Here is a 23,318-nt window from a genome sequence, read left to right on the forward strand (position 1 = left end):
AATGAAAAACAATGAAAAATATGAAAAACAAGCCGAACATTTTCATCAGTTTCTTAAAAAAAAAAACAAAAAAAAAACCAGCCAGAACAGGACGTGAAAACAGGACTTTTGGTCACCCTATGCACGTGGACTATGCCTTGCCGTCTGCCTTGACTCCACATCCTCTATGGTCTGTGCGTCTGTGTAGTAATAATACAACAAGACGTGCGCCATATTGTACACTAACCCAGAAATGCAAACCGAGACATTAACTGAAAAACATGCGAACCGGGACATACGCTGACAACTTAAATAACTCTTCACATCGACAGGTGGTACCGTTGAACTGATTACGTCCTGACCTTTATACAATCCTGCTTCACAATTCCACATAGCATGTGACTTGTCCGTGATATTATCTTAGACATATGCACATATCTCCTCGTTGTATTCATTTCCTCATGTTCTCTTATCTTGAAATGTATACAATAAGCAGGTGGAAAGGGTGTGAGTGACTGAACATGAGTGAAAAGGATGTTTGAAGACCAGAATGAAATATTGCGCTCACAAAAATATTTGACATTTGTAATCATGCTTCACAGCAGGAATAGCTACAGTGTCCCGGGTCTTGGGAAAACTTCATTCAAAACACCACCAAAGCCCAGCGACCCGTTACGCCAATTCTGGAGAGATACCTGATCTAAAAACACCCAGCAGGTAATCGTGTTGAGGTTAGATTTGTGCATGTTCACAGAAGAACCCTTACTGCAGTGGTCCCCAACCTTTTTTGACCCACGGACCGGCTTGTGTTCCCACAAATCTCCCGTGGACGTACATTATAGCGATCTAATTTATCTTATTTGTTATGTATTGTGTCAAGTTCCAGCCAAGTTTTTCCAGAGAGATTAAAAGGCAGTGCGCTAGCATGAATTAACTTGTGCACAAATGTGCACATTAGCAGTCAATAAGTCATCCAAACTTACCTTTATGCATTCCCACATAGTATCAGCATTTGACAACAAATATGAGGTGAAAGAAAAATGGTAAAAATACAGTAGTAGTCTATCTGTGCGGCATGAGATAAAGTTAGCACACGCACAATGGACATGCGTCAAGTGAGACGGATGTAAAGGAGAGAATCCGGCCACTTTTCAAAATAAAACATTAAAAAAATGAAATAATGGAAATTATTTTTTCTTTCTCTGCGGCCCGGTAACAAATGACCCACGGTGGCCCACGGTACCGGGCCACGGCCCGGAGATTGGGGACCACTGCCTTACTGCACAGCAGATTAGATCAGCGCATCTGACCCAACATCTAAGCATGTATCTCATCACTCTGCAAAATGCCTTGTTTTTGACTTGCATAAATGATCAAGGTTACGGGTTCAGCCACTCAAAAGAATCTTCTGCGTTCAATCCATCTAGCTACACTATCAGACCATGTATCTAAAGTACACACACATTTTCCTTATGACCAAAATCAGCAATGGCCCGATTGCCTAATGTAGTATTCCCTAACTTTTATGGGGCCATCTCGCAACACACCACCAAACAAAAATGTGGTATGAATAGCAACAGGTGGATACACAGGTTAATTATGCACCTTTGTAAGTGGTTCTCAAACTTTTTACAACAGTCGCATATCTTTCCAGAAATGAAGCCATGCACCTCCTACTACTGCACACTTAAAGAAAAACAGCACTTTTTTGGAATTTTGCCTATCATCCACAATCCTTATGTGAGACATGAACACATATGCCTTTCTCTTTTATGTACGTTCAAAAGATATAAAAGCAGATGAAAAAAAACAGCTAAGAATACACGTAATTGGAAACACTTATTCCGCCGATAAAGCCTTCTGAAAAAAAGTCCGTAAAACGTCAACAACACACCATTTACATATGATGTGACCTGCTACAGCGACGTTGTTATTTGTTATTAACATTGTTACGCTAAATAACTGCTTTACTGGCAAAGTGCCACCTCGCCACATTATACGTGGCCTGAGGCTCATAATTATGAGGTAAAAAGTAAAAATTATGAGATAAAAAGTCATAATTATGAGGTAAAACACTGCACTATTTGGGGAATTTTGACCATCATCCACAATCCTTATGTGAGACATGAACACATACTGTACGTCTTTCTCTTTTATGTTTCTCTTTTTAATATAAAAACAGATAAAAAAAGAAACAGCTAAGAATGCACATAATGGGAAACACTTATCCCGCCTATAAAGCCTTTTGAAAAAACCTCCAAACGCGTCCACAGCACTCCATTCACATATAGTGTGACCTGCTACAGCGACGTTATTAACATTGTTACGCCAAATAACTACTTTACCGCCATAGTGACACCTCACCACTGCGGAAAGGTAATGCTACATATTGGAGCTGAGTCAAGAAATTTGTATTTTGCATGGTCAAATTTTGATAGTTTCTCATCACCATTGATAAACAGACAAGTAATCATCCGAGATATCTTTTATTCCAGTCTGATGATCCTTCCATTTGAATGCATTGAATTTGAGCTTTGCTTTTTTGTCCACTCGCCATCACTATGATTTAAGCCTGCTTATTCATTTGAAAACAAATTGAAGTGGAAAGTTTAACAAACATGATAAACCAGAATCCAAAGTATAAAAATACTTTTAACCAGCAAAAAAAGCTACTTTTTCGGGTTAATCCCCACTCTCTCACCCAGACACACACACACACAGTACGCTACTATGCAGTGTGGGGATTGGAACCCCCGAAATAAATGAAATATTCAAGATGAAACATTATCACACATAAAGCACAACATATTTAGTTTCTATGGAAGCCCGTTTCCCCCACGGTAAGAAAGAAAATAGCCCAATTGTAAGTCATAATTAACCAATAAAAAGTCATAATTATGAGGTAAAAAGTCAAAATTATGAGATAAAGTCATAATTATGAGATAAAAAGTCATAATCATGAGATAAGAAAGTCATAGTTATGAGGTAGAAAGTCAAAAATATGAGATGAAAAATCATAATTACGAGATAAAAAGTCAGAATTATGAGGTAAAAAGTCATAATTATATGACAAAAAGTCATAATTAGAAGATAATAAGTCATAATTATGATGTAAAAAGTAAAAATTATAAGATTAAAAGTAATAATTATAAGATAAAACGTCAAAATTATGAGTTAAGAATTCATAATTGAGATAAGTCATAATTATGAGAGAAAATGTCATAATTAGGAGGTAAAAAGTCAATATCTTGAGATAAAAAGTCCTGATTATGAGATAAGTCATAATTATGAGGTAAAAAAAGTCAAAATTATGAGATAAAAAGTCATAATTACGAGATAAAAGTCAAAATGATGATATACAAAATGTGCATGTGCCGCCTTCTTCAGTGGAGTCCATCACATGGCACTCGGTACGTGCAGTTTGTAGCTCATAATTATGACTTTCTAATCTCATAATTATGACTTTTTATGTCATAATTTCGACTTTTTATCTCCGGATTATGACTTACCATTGGGATATTTTTTATCTTTCAGTGGCAGAAACGGTCTTTCGTGCGTTTTATATTATTTCCTATGGGAAATATTTCCATTTTTGTCTGACCTTTTCCAACAAATTAATAAGAAAAGCGAGGCACTGCTGTGCATCGCTGGCATAGATACAAACAAATGAGGCAACCTTTAGTCATAAATTTTCGATGTTAACCGAAAAACACCCTAAACGGGACGTACGCTAACTGAGGTTCGACTGCGAATAACGACTAATCATGATGATTCAAAATGAGACTGAAAATAATCCACAAAGTCATGGAGATTGCAGTAAGCAAACGAAGCACGAATGCTCAGTGGGAGCGCAGGCCAGCAGTGGTCATGAGGCGGAGGGGGAATCGTGACATGGAACGAAACAAAAGATGATCGAGAAGCAGCCAGCTAGCACGTCCAGTGTTTATTGTTTATTTAATTTGTCACAGAAGCCTCACCACAGAGTTGGCAACAAATTATCACCCTAATTGAGCAAGATAAGATCAGCTAACAGCCCGACTCTTCTTTTAATTTTCCGGCAGTCTGGGTGTGTTGCAGCACATTACTGCCTCTCACAGTGCAAGTAAATATGAGTGTGAATGGTTGTTTGTCTGTTTGTGTCCTGCAATTGACTGGTGAGCAGTCCAGGGTGTACTCCGCCTCTCGCCCAGAGTCAGCTGGGATAGGCTCCAGGATAATCTTAATGAAAGGACGGACCAAATTAGGAACCACGCGGGGCTCATCCACAAAAGTGGCGGACCATGTAAAGTTTCAGGACGGAGTAGCCTGTGGTCACTCAGTGACTGGAAAGATTTGCTGGGAGGTCCATGTTATTAGTTTCCACGGCCCTGCAAGCTTCATGTGCATCGCAAAGCACAAGCCCAAGTGTCGCTTGGAGCAAAATCAGGCATGTTAATATTGCACTCGAGTGTAATATAAATGTGTTCTGCCAAGTGGTGAATCATGCATTTCTATTACACGACTAGCAGCTAAGTTGCTAACAGGCAGAGGGACGGTTTGTTGAATGCAAATTATACTACATGCACACTGCAGGATATGATGCCCAATTTGGATTTTTTGTTAAAAATCCCATCTTATAGACACAGTAGTCCCTCATGACTTCGCGCTTTGACTTTTGCGGATTCACTCTCTCAATCGTGCTGTTTTGTGGTTGAATATAGCCTATTATTAGTTAAGAAATATGCATATTGAAGCAAATTTGACTTTTTTTGCCTAAATTAAGCATTTTCAGGCATAAAAAGGCTAAATGAACTAAAATACAAATATAAGACATTCAAAAGACACATGTAAACGCTGACATGTAGTATTCTACACTGTCCATTTGGTGTCAGTAACGTTACTGCAGTGTACGGTGAGACAAACAATCACCAGACTTGATCTCCAGAACAACTTGATTTTACTGCAGGTTTGAATGATCTCATAACAGACACAGTAATCCATTACCCACACAAAGCCGAAATTCATCTCCGAACCCCTGATGTTATTTCCACTCAGTTGTCCTAGGGAACACACACAAGCATGAGTCTTATTAATGTCTTAAATGGCTTATTTATTCTTATTATATCTACTATATTAGGTAATATGAATGTAAAGGTTACCATAGGGGTGTTATTGCATGTCTAGAGGGCTCTAATAATGTTAAAACCCATATTTAGGAGGTCGTAAACAGGTTTTCTATGCACTAACTACGAGAACATTCCATTTATAAATAAGAACTCCCACTTAGCATAAATTCACTTATCACTGTCATGTCTGGAACCAATTAACCATGATAAACGAGGGTTTACTTCAGTCCACCAAAAAAATGCAACATGTTAAAGTCGACGCAATGCGCCTGGAAAGTGACGCACATGCGCACAACACACAACGTCACACGCGGTGCCCTGTGTTTACGAAAGTAAACATGGCCCCAATTCGTGGAGTCAGTCCTGGCGCTTTTGTAGCAATTTCAAGGATTTTGTGCAACCGGAGTCAACATTTTCTTAACTAAATTATTTTGTGTAGGAAGTTAAGAAGGAAGACAGAAGGACTTGCTGTGACATTGACGTGAGCTGCTGCACTGACACGGATTTTTAAAATAATTTTCAGATGACAAGAACCTTTGCCTCCACCTGTCAGTACCTGTCCCCAACTCTCATACTGCAAAACACGCTTTTTGAGGACAGGTCGGATATACGCAACTCAAATGTTCAGACTGCAGCAGCATCCGATACATATTGGATTTATATTCGGATATATACAAACAAAAGCCTTAAAAAATGTAAAAATTGCAATTGTACTGTTGACACGGACCTGATCAAATAAAATGCAAGTCACATTTAAGCAAACAAATCTGAATTGACCTGCAGTGTGAACATAACCTTGCTGTACGTCACATGAATGCACTGTTGTGCAATTGTAAAGCATTTAAAAGGTGTGACAATGTGTGAGTCTGGCCTAGACCTCATAGTTTCCCCCTATTTTCATCACATAAAGATGTTTTTGGACACCTGTATGCTTTCTGTTCCGGCTAGACTCCAAAATGCATGCTTGGATGAATTGAACCCGAATCTGATCTCTGTTTTGCGGATGTTGTCTTTTGTTCTCAGGGTATTGAATCGATTGCAGCTCGTCTGTTCAGGCAGTCTTAGAAGCACTGCTCACCCGAGCAGGCGAAGACTAGATAGGACAATTTTTGATGCCCTTAGAATACAATGACCCGGGTAAATGAGAATATTCACGTGGATGAACAGATACAAATCTTGTACAAAGTCTTCCCAGACGAGATGACGAGCCCATCAATCAGTCAGCCAAGCCTTTATTTCTGAAAAGCTACCTGTTTTAAATTATGTGTGGTGTCAATGCACCCAGTCTCCAAGGTTCACTCCGCTGATATCTGGGGCACAGATGTGCGTCGGTTTAGGTGTCTTGTCATTGAAAGAATTCATCAAAAGCACATGTCCATCTTTCAGAAGTTTCAGAAGATACATTATTCTGGCAATAGGGACAGGTGTGAGGGACAAAATGTAGAGTAATCCATCTTTTATTGCAGTTCATCGGTTTCAGACCAGACTGTGATAAGTGAATTTCCGCCAAGCAGGATTCGTAATTTAAAATTGAAATATTTTTGTACTTAGAGCATAGATAACCTGTTTCCTACCTTCGAAATACGTTTCTGAACATTATTAGAGCAAATTAGACATGAAATAACACACTTTTACACTTGTATTACCCAACATAGTAGACATAATCAGAACAAATAAGACATAACCAAGACTGCTCGGGTGTGTCGCTATAAATGTTTTCCCTAGTGGACCAGAGTGGCAGGGGAACAGGAAGTAACGTCGGGGGTTCAGGCCGAGTTTTAGCTTTGTCAAGTTTTAACTTTAGCTTTACTGCTTGAACAGTAGCCTGTGTTTTTATTAGTGATTTTTGTACCTGTTGTGAGATAATTCAAAACTGCAATAAAAGCCTGTTGTTGTGGCACCCATTTTGTGGTGACATTTTTCAAAAGACAACCCTTTTACATGATTTTGACTGACCTTCAAGACACAGAATATTGTGTTTATGGCTATATAAACATGGAACCGAGAAAAATAAAGATTAGACTCTCGTTTTTCATCAGAAAAAAAAGTTTCTTTCCACCTTTTTCCATAATCAGCAGTAGAGCATAGGTCAGTTTCAGGAAAATACCCTAACCCTAACCCAGAAAATTGGGAGAAAAGCTTTTTGTGAAAAGATACATTACAAGCATAACTTTCACTATGACACAATTTTTTTGCTTTTGTAACAGCTCAAATATGAAATTATTCTATTTACAATTTTCACATTTGTTTTTACAGACAAATGAGCCATGCCGAGCTCTTATCAAATGCACTTCTGCCACCTTGTGGCCGTTTTTGTAGCTTAAAACTGTTGTAAAAGTGACATCTATTAGTGTGCTGTTGCGTCATCACTTCTTTTTGCCCAAAAAATGTAAATATGTCTCTGAGATCAGCCGTTTGGGTTTATCAAAACCAATAAATATGTCTTTGGTATTGAATTAGTTAATTTAGACAATAAATACGTATAACTTGCTTAAAATGTTTTGACTAATAATGGGCCGCATTCAACCACAAAACAGCAAGATTTATTAATTCTTTTTTTTTTTAACCGTAATAGAGTGATGCCACAAAATTCAAATTGCGCAGTGGCGAGGAACGACTGTGTATAAAAGTATCTTCAACTGCCAGTGACGCTTATGGATAGCCAACAAATGATGTCATAAGTCGGCCTATGAAGCGGTGCTTGATAAGTTACACTTTTCATTCACCTTGTCACAACTAAACACATAAATGTTTCGTACTTACAAAAATGTCTTGCAACCTAATTGGAGTAAACGTCTGTTTTTACAATCAACTAATTTCTAAGAAAAAGAAGCCAAGTTGAATCACACACACAGCCATGTGTTTTACAGTCCTTGTTTTTAATGGCTATAAATCAGGTCCAAATTGGGACCACACGTCTTTTTTGGTTGTTTGACAGGAAAACAACATCAAACCACATCAAACTGTTTACCAGACAAACTTTTATTCAGATGTTTTTTACTTGATTTATCTTTAGAAATAGGAGACGGGCACTCAAATGTGTACTAATGATTAGATAAACATCTAATTCTGCCTCAAGCCAAGACTAAAGAATATCTATGTCAAAATGATACTTTGTTCATGCCTGTTTGTGTCTGGACACATTTTGAAAACCCATATCTCGTATATCAAGAGGGAGTTACTGTTTGGAGAGCATGGAATAATCTGTCGAACACTCTTGGCTCAAACACATCACACCAAGCATCCACTGGTAGACGTTTTTTGACCAAAGGTTGATTCTTGTTATCGTTTGTTGTCGACATAATCGGAAATAGCCATTACAGTGCAACATCGGTTAGCGTCCGCCCCGGTTAGAATGTGGTTTCCGGTTAGCGTACAATATGGCACGCGTTTGCTGGCGTTATTAAGACAATGCATGAGCCCAACTGTGTTCTTAATGTCTCAAAATGGCACCCGGAACCCGAAGTCAGCTATGTTGTCTGTCTATGATGTCATCACTTAAAAGGTAAACACAAAACATGTTTTTATAGTTTTAAAATTATACCTCCACATGCATACAACAATTCTAAATACAGTAGAACTTTGGTTAGCGTCCGCCCCACTTAGAGCGTTTTTTCAGTTTGCATCAGACATGCCAAAATTTCGCCTCGGTTAGCATACAATACAGCCCGCGTCGAGTCGTGTTGTTAATACACTGCGTGAGTCCAACTGTGTTCTGAATGTATTTTTATCACAAAACGTCCTTCTAAAAAGCTTGCTAACAAAATGGCACCCAGAACCCGAAGTCAGCTACGTAGCCGTCTTTGATGTCATCAGCGGTTGACTCTCAAAAATGTTAACACAAAACACATTTTTTAAGTTTTACATGAATAAAACTATTTGAAATACCTAAAAATGACAGTACGGCATAAATGAACATGTAAGGTTACTTTTAACTTCACTGACCTGGTTTTTGATGTGACTGTTCCCAAAGACACAATGCGGCAGTGAGACACCACACGGACACCGTCTAGTTTGTCTTGTATTGAGTTATTTCTTGAATTCCAACTCAATTCAATTCAATAGTGTGTTTCACCTTGAAACCAGCTTGGCCACTTGAAACCTTCTTTGGCTCCATGTTGGGTTATTGAGGCGAGAAACGCAATTCAATTCCCATCAGAGAAGCACAGATCATCCATCAATTTTCTCATAGTGTTCAAGGTCACAGAAACTGTAGCCAATCCCAGCTTACTTAAGAAGAAAGGTGGACTCCACCCAGGAGTGGTCGGCAGTCCATCATATATACAGAGACGTTCAAACTCACATTCATGTTGTCACAGAGTGGGAACTTAATACACGCTGCCTGCGCAGAGTCAAACGTGTTATCCTCAGTCATGAAAATCAACATTTGTTACCATCTCTACATTGGAAAACACATATACAGATCTATAAGATCTTGGCAAATGTTGGAATTTTAGTACAGCTTTAAGATTCATCTAAAAAGCTGAACTTGGACAACCTGGGAAACCTCTGATAGAGATGGTGAATTTTATTTGCACGCATGCTTTTGATCGCAGAGCATTAAATCTCTGGACTACATCATTCCAATGTGCACCATGAGAAGTATTTTGAACTTTCACTGCAGTGAAGCTGTTTCTGGTGGATTACGCTACGTTACATTACAGTCTTGGCCAAAAATTGGTGGAGTGACTTAAATTGGCTGCTTTAATAACTTTGCTGCTTCATTTTTCATTTTTGTGATCCCCATAAAAATTGCTTGTTCTTCAGTATATAACAAACACATAAAATGGTTTGTTATAAAATACTGAGGCAACCGAGTTACTGAAATAGCAAATTTAAGTCACTCCCAAAACTTTAAGCCATGACTGTGCAGTGAAACCTTGGTTAGCGCTAGAATCTAATCTAACCGAAACTTACTCTAACTGAACCAATCCCATAAGAAATCATGTACTGTTAGTCCAATTAATCCAAAAATGTTACCACAAAACAAATTTTATAGTTTTACAATTATAGTTTTACATGCATAAAACAATTTGAAATACATAGAAATGATGAATGAAAGCAATAAATAAACATTTGAGACAAAGACACTGTGGTAGCGAAATCCACACGGACACCACCTTCCTGTTTTGCCATGGGTCATTTCTTGAATTGAATAGTGTCTCTGCTTTTCTTTTTGATCACGGCTTTTGAAATTACCCAAAATTGAGGTAAACAAAAGTTGTAAGAGCCAACAGTTTGATAAAGAAGGTGAGAAACACTATTAAATTCAAGAAATAACTCATGGCAAAACACAAAGGTGGTGTCCGTGTTGATCTTGCTGCCGCACTGTGTCTTTCATGAGATCATAAAGGCAGCTGTTACATTGCGTACCACACGAAAAAAAAAATACGCATTGTAGGGAAATTTTAACATATGCACACGCACACACACGTGCACACATACAGTAGTTCGGTTTCAAATGTGAAAATTGTAAATAGTTCATGGTATTATATTTGTAAATAATTTGTTATTTTGATGTGTTGTTTATGTTGGTATAGTTGTTTAGATATTTGAGCTGTCACAAAAGTAAAAAATATTTGTGTCAAAGTTATTCTTGAAATGTATCTTTTCACAAAAAGCTTGTTTTCTCCCTTTTCTAGTTGGGAACTGATATTTTCCTGAAACTTACCGATGTTCTATTGCTGATTTTCCAGAACAGAAAAAGGTAGAAACTAACTTTTTTTCTGATGAGAGACGGGAGTCTTTCTTTTGGTAGGTTCCCTGTTTATATCTATAGAACACAATATTCTGTGTGCCTTGAAAGATCAGTCAAAATGGTCTAAAATGGCCGCTATTGAAGGGGTTGTCTTTTGAAAAATGGCTGGGATTGAATGAGTGAAACATGCAATACTGTCAACAGAGTGGCACCCAAGAGATTTATGGACTCTCTTAAGAAATCTGTGGCTGTTTGCCACATTGACCATTACCAGTGGTCACATCTTGCCACCGATTGACGAGCTTGGCAACACACTGTTCGCAAGTCAGTCTCCTTGTTCGAGACGGCTGGCAGAGCTGCCCTTATGGACAAGCGTATCAAAAGAATAGAATGTGTTGCCAACCGTGAAATTCACATTGCAGCCACTCTCCAAGATCGGCCTCAACAGCTTTGGACATCTGTTATAATCTTTGTTTGCGAAGCCAAGCCAGCTGAGAGTTTTGTTGGCATACAAAACAGTGGCCAATACACAGAAGTAGACAAACAAATCTTCCCATTAACTGGTTGATTTGAGTTTTTCCTGTTTTCCCACAATTTTTTGTGTCAAACTGTGTAATGCCAAAAAAAGCCTATTCTATTCTAATTGTTTGAAATGTCAGTGCTACAACATTGCCTTTGTCTGTCACTTTTCTGAGTCTAGGAACGTGTCTCTTAAGACATGAAAGTAAACTGCGGTATCTGTGCTAAATTTACACAAAAGGCATTCTATGGAAGAAGAAAACTACAGGCTGAATAAGCTTGGGTGAAGTGAGCCAGGAGAAACACTTCCTAGGCTGGCTCAGTCAATTAACTCATTCAATACCAAAGACGTATTTATACGTTTTTATAACCCCGAACAGCCGATCCCAACAACATATCTATACGTCTTTTACATTTTTTTTGCGCAAGAGGCAAAAAGAGGTGTTGCAACTCTCCACTAATGGCTTTCACTTCAGAGCACTTTTAATCCATAAAAACGGCCACAAGGTGGCAGAAGTGCATTTGACAAGAGCTCGGCAGAGATCAAGTGAAGGGAAAATCACACCACAGGAAGCGAGAGAGCGTGGAGGAGTGTAGCGTGCAGAAGGTTAGGGAAATTCTGTGGAATTGAGACCAGATATTTGTAGATGTACCTTTCTGAATAAACGTGGACCATATTTTGTTGAAACGAGGTGTGCTGTGATTAACCAATGCTGCCTTTTTTTATTGAAAGTTGATCCCTTAACAGATTCTTCCAGTGTGTTATGGGTCAGTTGATTTCTTGTTTTCCACTTTAGGAGGACTGTTTTCCTATGGCGACAGCGGGGGCTGTAAAAAGTGTAGTTATAGTGTGATTATGTAATTAGACTGATGACATGCTGTGTCTCCTAAGATACAGACTTGAGGACATCGAGGGATATGTGTAATGTATGTGATAGGTGATTTGTGACTTCTGATCTGTGACAAAATGTTTAATTGGTGTACAGTGCCAGAAAGCATGCATGTAATTGTCTGAATTTTCGGAAGACCTGACGTTTTTATTATTGATATTCTTCCTGACAGTGAGATTTGTAGATTTGTCCAGCGACTCGTGGGGTGCAATAGATTGAACAACTCTGACAGCTTGGGGGATATATGGATTCCTAAATATTGTAAGTGTCCTACAGAAAGGTGAAACTGTGAGGTGAGCGCTGCCGCATCCTTTTGGTCCATGCACTGGTAAATTTGGATAAGTTAATGGTATAATTAGATAGGCATGAGAATGACTGACAGACATTCTTGTAGTGATGAGCGAGGTTCCTGGAGGAGGATCAACACATCATCTGCATAGAGGATTATTTTGTCTTCTGTGGATATTGATCTAATACCTTTGATGTTTTTGTTTTGCTGTATGGTAAATGTATCTTTTCACCAAAAGCTGGTTTTCTACCATTTCTAGTCGGGAGCTGATACTTTCCTGAAACTGACCTGTGTTCTACTGCTGATTACTAAAGAACAGAAAAAGGTAGAAACAAACTTTTTTTCCTGATGAAAGACGAGAGTTCTTTTGGTAGGTTCCTAAAATGGCCGGTACTGAGGGGGTTGTCTTTTAAAAAATGGCTTGGACTGAATGAGTTAAGAAGCAATTGAGAGATTTGCATCCCAGACGGTCTAATGATATTTAAACTGACATGCATGCTACTGTGTTTGATGGCCTTTTCTGGCAACTCACTTCAACACTTTAATCTCATATTTCGCAGGGTGAGACTTCTCAAGTCATCTGACTCGGGCCTGTCGCCAACAAAAATACACGTATTGTTGTACAAGTGCAAAGTTCACAGAGACCTGTGGAAACAACTAAACAACACCGAGATAAGCTTACCCCTCACTGTTATTATATCATGCATCTTAAGACGCTGCGAAAGAAATAGTTTTTTTAGTTTTTCACACCTCCCAGAGAATGACCAACCGGCACGCTTTTTGACCACTGAACACGCCCGTACGCCTTTCCGCTCTCCAGGCACAAAACCCCCAAGCCCCGGGCAGGAGCCCAGGCCCCAAAACCCGACCGGTGGTACCAGCGCACGAGTACCAGCGAGTGTTGCAACGCAGCCCCTCTCCCCTTACCACCATCCCTCGCCCACAACAAGCCAAAAAGACTTGTAGTTTGTTCATAGAGCCGACGCCACAAGCCAGACCCCGACAAAGACATTGTCATTGCATCACAGCAGAAACAAAATAAAATGTAAAAAACATCAAGAATGGTAAAAAACAGAGCAAATGGCACAATGACAAAAAGCTGAAATGTTGATGCCAATAACCAATAATAACACAAAACTTTGTATTTACTCTTAAAACCATTCTACAAAATAAATACAGATACATGTATGTGTTGTACAGGTTCACGGCCGAGACCAGAGCTCTTGGGCTCCAAAAGGTTGGTGACCCACTGATTTAGACAAATGAGGAAGATGTCACATTGTTGAACATCTGTTCATTTACTGGAACTGGAACAAAACTATGCTACAGGTCAGTAGCGCATGTTTGGATAGGTTTCACAAAGTACTTTTAACGTTCCGTCATTGTAAAAGTCATAAAGTTTCATTGGCGAAACATACTTGCCACTGCGTTTACGTAACTGTTAAATACAGGCAGAGAGGAGAATAAATTGATTTGCTCCTAGCTAAGATTGTTTCCAGTCACCCAAGAGATAATTATGTGCTTTTAGATTTCTTACTACTTATTAGACTTATTTGATTTCCTGTTTCAGATTCATGCATTTTGCTGACTTTATTCTCACATTACCCAACAGAGTGTCAGCTAGCTGATTGCACAACAAGATTTTATATGCTGGAATCTGTGTAGAATCGTAAAGGCTTCTTTCCAATGCAAACATTTAAACAGCTTGTTGTAACCAAAGCCACTGGGGGCAAGAGAAACATGTGAGCGTAAGTTAAACCCAACAGCAAAACGCTCAGTGATAATATGGTACACATATGTTGCCAAGACACTTCAAACCAGGGGTGCCGATTACGTCGATCGCGAAGGTAGTTTGGGTGGATCACGTAAACGTCACTTTGGAGATGTCATACGACATCGCTTCACGCCCGAAGTCAGCTAGGATAGGCTTGAACATGTCCACGACCCTAGTGAGGACAAGCGGTATAGAAAAATGCAATATGCAAAGGGCCAAAAACGAGCTGCAAAAAGTACCTTGCTGTGCTTGTGTAGGGACATATAGACTTTTTAATCACTTCAAGAGCCAAACAAAAAAAAGGTTTTAAAGACAACTATAGGAAAGCACAAAGTGATCCAAAGTTTATTGTTCCATGACTTCTCGGACATGTGCGTGTTGCTGTTTGCACTCCACAGTTATGGGCTTATTGGTGGCTTGGGGGGTATTTGTCCACGTCGGTATTTAAAGTGATGGATCCTTTGGGAGACACAAAATAAAATTGACCTTTGCCTAAGGCCATATTCAAGGAATGGATGGCTGAGAACAACTTTCACACCTGCTAACCTTGAAGACATTTTATGAGTAGCCCCCCAATCCCTCCACTGGGGTCCATTTTAATATATTGATCTTTATTCTTTTATTTTGTAAAAAGGCTAAAACATTATATATTTAAAGACAAAGCTTTATTAGTTATTAGTACAGTCGTCCCGCGTTTATGGCTGTTATTTGGTTCCAGACCAAACTCCGCGATATAGGATTAAATTTTAATAAGTGGTATATTTTCGTAGCTAGAGCATAGAAAACCTGTTTGTTACTTTCTAAATCATGGTTCTTAACATTATTACAGCCCTGTGGACATGAAATAACACTCCTTTCGTCACCTTTACGCTGCTATTATTTGTTTACACTCTTCCTGCTAGCGAGCTAACCTGGCTAACCAAATAGCCTCAAATTTATTTCTTCAAAAACTCAAGAGGGCCACTTCCATACGGAATGGGAGGAGCAACGTTTGTTCATGCTGTCATGTGAGACATTCCATGGCTGACTTCATGACTTCATGCAGCGTTAAGGTAAAGAAATGTAAGGTAATTTTTAAGTGCTTTGTGTCATTCCTGACGCCCAGGGACCAGAATACTACATATCACTTGTATTTCAATATGTTTAGACTTATAGTAGAGCGTTGTGTCCCACGAAAGTGCACTCATTTATTACTGAATTGATTGCTGAAAAAACACAATATAGTGACGGATGACTGTATGAATATTTCAGCTACATTATGCCTTTTACTCTATTTCCCAATTTTTGGTGGTTTTTTTTGGTTTTATTTTTATTTCACAGGCTTTGGACATCCCTGCTTGTTTTAGCTCTTTGTCTGGGTTGAGTGCGTGACGTGACGCCAACTCAGGGATCAACACTCGCCCACTACTGTATTTAGGCTGTCAGCTTCCGTTGTGGCTCGTGAAAAATGGTAATTTAGAAAAGAAGGAGAGTGTTATTGCATCTGAAACTTTTTGATGCGTTACAACAGTCATTTTTATTGCAAATGTTGATCCAAAACAAACTGAATGACAATACTGTAGTAATAGCCAATAATACCTGCAATAAATATCCATCCCCTCTTCTGGCTTCTTCTGGTACGTTTCCCAAGTATATGACCTCAAAAGTAGGTTTTACCTCTATTCTGATGATTTGTTTAATTGCAGAAATAACATCTGTCCAATACGTAACAATACTTGGACAGCTCCAGAAAATATGACACTCACCTGCTGAATTTTCCCCAGACAGTCTCCAACAACGCCCCTCCGCTGGTTGGTCAGTTTGTAGTTGCTTAATTCTGGGGGTAATAAAGAACCGCAAGTTGTTCTTCCATATGAATTCTCTCCACAGTGAGGAACTAGTTGTGCTATGTTGTGTTTTACATGTGTTTGTCCAATCCTCCTCAGTTAGTTTAATGTTTGCGGTCTTTTTCCACCTATTTTTGACAAATATTGTAAAGAGGCCTTTCTCTTCTTGTAGGGAAGACTAAATTCTACAAATATTTTTTAATTTGTTTTCTCATGAACGATATCAACAACATTTTTTACGAGACCCGCATTTACTCCCTCTGCAGTTTTAATATGTTTTTCAAAATAAGTCCTTAGCTGCAGGTATCTATAAAAGTCCTGTTTCTCCAAATTGTGTGTTTCTGTGAGCTGCTGAAAGGTTTTCAGTTCCCCCCCAGCAGAGACAGACATTCCTCCACTTACCCATTGCTTGAATCTCCAATTCTTGTTGACCGGAAGAAAGCCAGAATCATAAGCCACCCTAAGTCGTATTTTTGCGGATTTTTCCAATTTTGGATCTCTACATTTCTATTCCAGATATTTAGGGGGACGATGCTCCATTTGGAGAGTTTATTTCGGCTTTGCTTCTGGAGAATCTTGTCCCCAAAGATAGACGCAAGAGGTGCTTCCACTTGGGTTTGCTCTATTTCTCGCCATTTTGCATTTTAGGATCGCACCAGCAAATTAAAGAACACAGATGTGCAGCTTTATAGTATTCTTCCAAAGACGGTAGTGCCATGCCACCTCTGACCCTGGGCAGTTGCAATGTACAATGTGTAACCTTATGCATGCTACACTCCACCAGGCTCTCTCACTTCCTCCTTCCTTCGTCATGTGTGATTTTTCCATTCACATGACCCCTGCCGAGCTCTTATCTAATGCACAATCTAATGTTGCGTCATCACCTCTTCTTGCCTCCAAAAACATAAAAGATGTATAAATATGTTGTTGGGATCGGGCGTTCGGGATAATAAAAATGTGTAAATATTTTGGTATTCAATACTTTGGTATTGAATGAGTTAAAAGAAAACAATCCGGAATGAATCCAGAACCTTCTTATGGCTCAATCAATTCAGGACATATAGCCAATTGCTGAAACGACACTCAACAAAAATATAAACGCAACACATTTCTTTTTACTCCCATTTTTCATGAGCTGAACTCAAAGCTTTTTCTGTGTACAAAAAAGGCCTATTTCTCGCAAATATTGTTCACAAGTTTGTCTAAATCTGTGTTCATGAGTATCCACCTCACAGGTGTGGCATATCAAGATGCTGATTAGACAGCATGATTACTGCACAGTTGTGCCTGTCTCTGGCCACAATAAAAGGCCACTCAAAATGTGCAGTTTTATCACACAGCACAATGCCACACATGTTGCAAGTGTTGAGGGAGGGTGCAAGAGGCATGCCGACTGCAGGATTGTCCAACAGAGCTGTTGAACTGAATGAGTTGAATGTTCATAAGCCGTCTCCAAAGGCATTTCAGAGAATTTGGCAGTACATCCAATCGGCCTCACAACCACAGAACTTGTGTAACCACACCAGCCCGGGACCTCTACAGACAACATCTTCACCTCCAAGATCGTCTGAGGCCAGCCATGCGGACAGCTTCTGCAACAATCGGTTTGTATAACCACAGAATTTCTGCACAAACTGTCAGAAACCATCTCAGGGAAGCTCATCTGCATGTTCGATGTCCTCACTGGAACAGACACACTTTTTCATGAGGCAATTTTGGTCCCTTGCAGTTCCCGTCCAAAAACAATCTCACACAAGGACCAAGCGGAAAACGTCCGCGCAATCTGAAGCCTGTTTCCTTTCGACTGCCTACAAGCGCATCCATTTGTTGCTCTCAGAGGATGTGTTGGTAGCATTGTGTATTCATGGCTGTGTTCAAAATTGTGAGTGAGCACGCTCCCTGGAGAGAAGTGGCCAAACAGGCCAATTTCCAAAAGTCTCTGTGAGTGCGTCTGCTACCATTCCTGAGGAAGCGCTGCACTGGTGGTGCCCGGATTCCACAGCTGTCGTGGACGCCTTCTTCTCAACTACTGAACCTATCTCCTTGCCGTTCTTGATAATGCGATAAATGGTTGATTGGTGCAATCTTACTAGCAGCAATATCATTGCCTGTTTGTTATTCTCACTCAGCCAAGATCACAAAGTCATTTCCAGCCTTTTGTCCTTGTCAACACTCTCACCTATGTTAACCGGAGAATCACTAACATGATGTCATCTGGTCCTTTTGTGGCAGGGCTGACATGCAGTGGAAATGTTTTTTGGGGATTAAGGTCATTTTCATGACAAAGAGGGTCTTTGCAATTAATTGCCATTCATCTCATCACTCTTCATAGCATTGTGGAGTATGTGCAAATTGCCATCATAATAACTGAGGCAGCAGACTTTGTGAAAATGAATATTTGTGTCATTCTCAAACTTGTGGCCATGACTGTACTAGACACCATAATATACTATATATAACTCTTTGCAACAACGTCTTGCATGTCTCTCTGCAATTCCTCTGAACTAGACTATAGATTGGAGTAACAGAGTAACTGTATTTAGAACAGTACAGTCATTTTCAAACGCAGTACAGTACACTAATTATAGCAAAACGAAGAGATCCTACACTTTTATCCAACACAATTAGATTAGGCCATCTTAGCTATTGCTCTTTTTTGTGTGGAAAATGGAAGATTGCTTGAATGAACTTTAGTAGCTGGTGTTGTGGTGTTAATGTTGCGAGTTCGGAGTGTCTGTGAATGCACCTCACGATAGTGTGGTAGAGAATGAGGAAGTGTTGTTCCGAGGACCAACAAAGAGACGCTTGGAGATATATGGTGTTGCAACTGAACACTGCTGTTGATGTGTTAAGGAATTATGTGAAAACAAAAAGCGTCAGACGGAATGCTACGCTGCAGATGCTACGCTGCCTCCGTCCACCATATTTTTTTGACATTTGTATTTGTTGCATAAATAAATGACTGATTTGCAAACAATATGGTACAACAACAAAGAGAAGCGCATGTTTTGCATTTTTTGAGGAAGGTATTGTGTCAGGTCTTAACCTGGAGACTAAGTAAGTGGTGATAGACAGTCAGTAATGTGAGATGCACCAAGGAGGACCTGCACATATTTAACAGATGTCTAATGGTTTTTCCTGTTAGTCTGTTGTGAAATCATATAATCAATCATTTGTAAAGAGAAAGGATAACATTTTTAATCCACATTTAACTACACTTATGTATCTGGACTCAAAAAAATGACTGGGAAGGAGTGATGGCTACACCCACATGCTAGCTTTGACTTCCGTTACACTGTTGTTTGAACTGCCTTGGGCAACTCTTACTTTCTTTTGTCAGCATGCTTTTAATGCCAGAGGATTAGACCACACATCAATCACACTCCAATCAAGGCAGAGGAAAGATTCCGCCCTGTGGCTTAAATAAATGACAGGAGGCATTAAATCTCAACACTGCAGGTAAAAAAGCAATGCAGAGCTAGATTTTTGACAGTTAAATCACACTTTTGTAAATTAGTGTCACCTGGGATGTCTTTTTCCCTGAGTCTGGGACATGCCTGCAGCAGTGTCTCATTTGAAGTCTCATCAATGACAGAAAGAACTGTTTGACTGAAGAGCGACCTTTCATGATACATGTTTTAACATCACAAGAGAAGAGCGGTATTGTAAGCGGTGGTTCTGCAGACTCAGTTGATTCCAATGGAACTAGCAGAGGTCCTGTTTCCCAAACTCCTCTCTGTGCTTATAAGATACGATGCAATAAATCCATTGTACATTGCGACATGATTCGGAAGAAAACAATACCTGAACATATAATGCATACTAGGGATGTCCCGATCCACATTTTTTGGCTTACGATCCGATCCGATTTTTTATAGTCTTGCCGATCCGATCGTGAGCCTTTTTTTTTTTTAATAATAAGCTTTTGTTCCAAACATGAATTTGTGGATTTAAATATGGTTATGACAATAGCTCTTCAAAGCATTAAAAATAATGCAACCAAAGTATTGCTGAATTTAGTTTTTTATTACACAGCATGACCGACAATATTGTTTGGCTTTTGGAACAAACCTCTGTGAGTCTGGTCCCTAATCCAATAAAACATCCAATAAAAGATCAAATTGGAAAAATATTGAAAAATACTTTTAGGGTAGGACTAATCAATTGACATGGTTATCGATCAATTTGTGGTGTGATTTTTAACAAACTCTCTTCAATGTAATAGTAATTTATTGACGGTCCCTTGTACAAACAACCAGCAGTTACAGCGGCACCATGACACAGCAGTCTGAGCGCAGTGAGGGGGAACTATAATATCCAATGTCCAAAGTGAAACTAACTTCACCACCGTACACCGCGGACATGTCTGCAGGATGGTGTTGCATCATCTTCTTCTTGCGGGTGGTGGGAGTCGAGTGTCAACCAGCTTTGTTAAGAACATTATACGGCAACCGGATCGGCCCGATCTCGAGGCGGTATCCGATGGAAACTCAAGTATGGAAAAATAATCCTGTTTCCAAGACTGTTACACTGGTTCTGTTTGAGAAAAGATAAAATTATGAATACCTAAAAAAAAAAAAGAAAGAAATTTCTAAGGCGCTTGCACACAGTCGGCAACGCATCCTGGAAAACATTTGGGAAGATTGACAAGTTGAATGGCACAGCCCTCTGCTCTTGTCCTCCTCAAACCCTTTGTATGAGCAACATTACCTAGCTATAATCTCCTGGAAATTATATATATTTTGACATAATGGCATAAAAACAATTCATTCTAGAATTTGTTTACATGATACTGGGGCTGCACCTAACAATTATTTTCTTTGTCGACTAATGTGAAATTGGTTTCGATTAATCGAATGATCGGTTACGCCCTAGCTGGACCAAATCAACATGAACCAAACACAGATTTTCAGATAATACCTTTGTATCGGACTAGACCTGTCCTACCAAGTCTGACTAGTGTTTGTCCCGCCTAGTCATTGAGCATGAACTAATGAAGCCTGCTCAGATGAGAAGCGAAACGTCTTCTAAGACAACCTGAACAGTCCCGTTGCAATTGATGCCATGCCCTGAGAATACAATGACCTGGATGAATGAGAACGTTCACAGTTATATTATATTGGTGTTTTAGGCAAAACAAGATATTCACACACATTAGCTTTGACCCAGGAAAACAAAGTCACCTCTAACCACTAACTGTGTTTGGTTCATCTTCATTTGGGGTAGGTCTAGGGCCTACCGATGACAACAAGCTTCTGATTGACTACGGAAATTATCGTTAGTTGCAGCCTTAAATTAATTTAAAATTCTTCTTCCTGTAATTCCAATTAAAATTCCAATTCAACAACCTGTGGGGTGGAGCCAATTAACTCAATTAATACCAAAGAGGTATTTATACATTTTTTTTAAACCCGAACACTCGCTCCCAAAGATATACGTCTTTATATGTCTTTAACGTTTTTTTGCGTGAGAGGCAAAAGAGGTGATGACGCTGCATACTAATACAAGTCACTGTCACTGCAGTTTTAAGCCATAAAAACGGCCACATGGTGGCAGAAGTGCATTTGATAAGAGCTCGGCATGGACCTTTTGCATGTTTTTACACACTCAACAACAAAAAGGAAGTGGAAGAGCATGGAGGAGTGTGGCATGCAGAAGGTTACGCATTGTAGGGAAACTTTAACGCATGCGCACACGCACACGCGCACTACACGCAGTTTAGTTCTTAATGTGAAAATTGTAAATAGTTCATGGTGTTACAGTATATTTGCAAATAAATTACTTTGATGTAAAACAAACCTTTTTTGTGTTGTTTATGTTGTGGTGCAGTTGTTTAGATATTTTAGTGGTCACAAAGGCAAAGAAATTGAGTCAGAGTGAAAGTTACGCTTGAAATGTGTTTTTCCCAAAAAGTTGTTTTTCTCCCTGTTTTAGTTGGGAACTGATGTTTTCCTGAAACTTACCTATGTTCTCCTGTTGATTACTAAAGAACGGAAAAAGGTAGAAACAAGAGAGTCTAATCTTTCTTTTGATAGGTTCCATGTTTATATATTTATATTTATATAGCCATGTATTTACAGTATATAGCCATAGAAAAAAAATCATCTAAAATGAAGGGGTTGTCTTTTGAAAAATGGCTGGGATTGAGTGAGTTGAATTCAAATTCCAAAGTACAAAATGTTAAAAGAAAAAGGGTACAAATAAACTGAAAATGTAATAAAAGTAATTAAATAAATATAAATTTTGTATTCTTGTGCAAATAAATGTTCAAAAAAATTTTAAAAAATTAATTCAAAGAAGTGAGGACACACAATTCATGAATAATTTGTGGATATAAATGAAGTGTGTTCACTTTCTATTCAAACTGTCAATGGATGAGTGATGCTTGACCGTTGTGGGAATTGCTCTTCAGCATCATAGCCTCACATCAGGCAGTCATGCTGGATGAGGTCATGCAGCAGAAAACAACAAATTCTTATACAATTGTGCAAAAATGTGAACATCCTGGTACCTTTAACTACAGGAACAAATGGTATTTGATTGTGTAATGTGGTGATAAGAAGCCCTTCCAAAGTATATCATGCAGAGGTCCTGCAGGAGAGTTACAGGAAAGTGTTTTTTTATGAGGGGAGCCATAAAGAGACCAAGAGGGAAAGAGCTTGTCTAAGCCAGGTGATTATATTCTTTTTTCCCCTCAGTGGAGTGCCAGACAACACAGGGGAAACGGAAATGAGTGTAATGACTGCCATTTAACACCAGACCTGCCAACTTTGATATTTTTATAGATGTTCTTAATTTGAGTGTCAACATGTCAGCTTACATTATGGCTTTTGCTTTATTTTTCCCATTTTTGATGGGGTTTCTTGTTTTTGTTTCTACAATGTGGCACAGGCTAATAAAAGGCCACAAATGGCCGCCAGGCTGCACTTTGGACAACCCTGCTTTTATAGCTCTTCGGCTACGTTCACAATGCGGGTTAATTCGATTTTTTTGCTCATATGTGACCTGTATCTGATTTTTTCATGTGTGAACAGTACTATTCCGATTTTTCAGATGAGACTCAAGCCTCATTTGTTTGTAAATATAAATCCGATATGTATCGAGGTGGCATATATCTGTCTTATACGTTAAAAAGTGTTAACGAAGTGGCTCACATCAGCGTGCCACCACGCTTAGCTCTGACATCCACCCACACATTCCTCCGAACAGGCACTGCAAGCTCCCAACGAACTGCCATA

At 39.1% G+C, this 23,318-nt stretch overlaps 1 protein-coding gene across 6 annotated transcripts in view; it reads right to left on the reverse strand.

Moving 5' to 3' along the window:
- il34 (interleukin 34) overlaps positions 1–23,318 on the reverse strand; it is a 70,311-nt gene that overhangs the window by 31,635 nt on the left and 15,358 nt on the right. Inside the window, exon 1 of one of the 6 annotated variants that reach the window (XM_054775308.1) lies at positions 963–1,106. The exons of the other annotated variants lie outside the window; for them this stretch is intronic. Coding sequence (XP_054631283.1) covers positions 963–972 — 10 coding nt within the window. The 5' untranslated portion in view covers positions 973–1,106. Of the gene's footprint in view, positions 1–962; positions 1,107–23,318 lie in introns of those variants that run through there. 6 annotated transcript variants of the gene reach the window in all.

The sequence above is a fragment of the Dunckerocampus dactyliophorus genome, chromosome 5, assembly GCF_027744805.1.
Source record: "Dunckerocampus dactyliophorus isolate RoL2022-P2 chromosome 5, RoL_Ddac_1.1, whole genome shotgun sequence".
Taxonomy (NCBI): Eukaryota; Metazoa; Chordata; class Actinopteri; order Syngnathiformes; family Syngnathidae; genus Dunckerocampus; species Dunckerocampus dactyliophorus.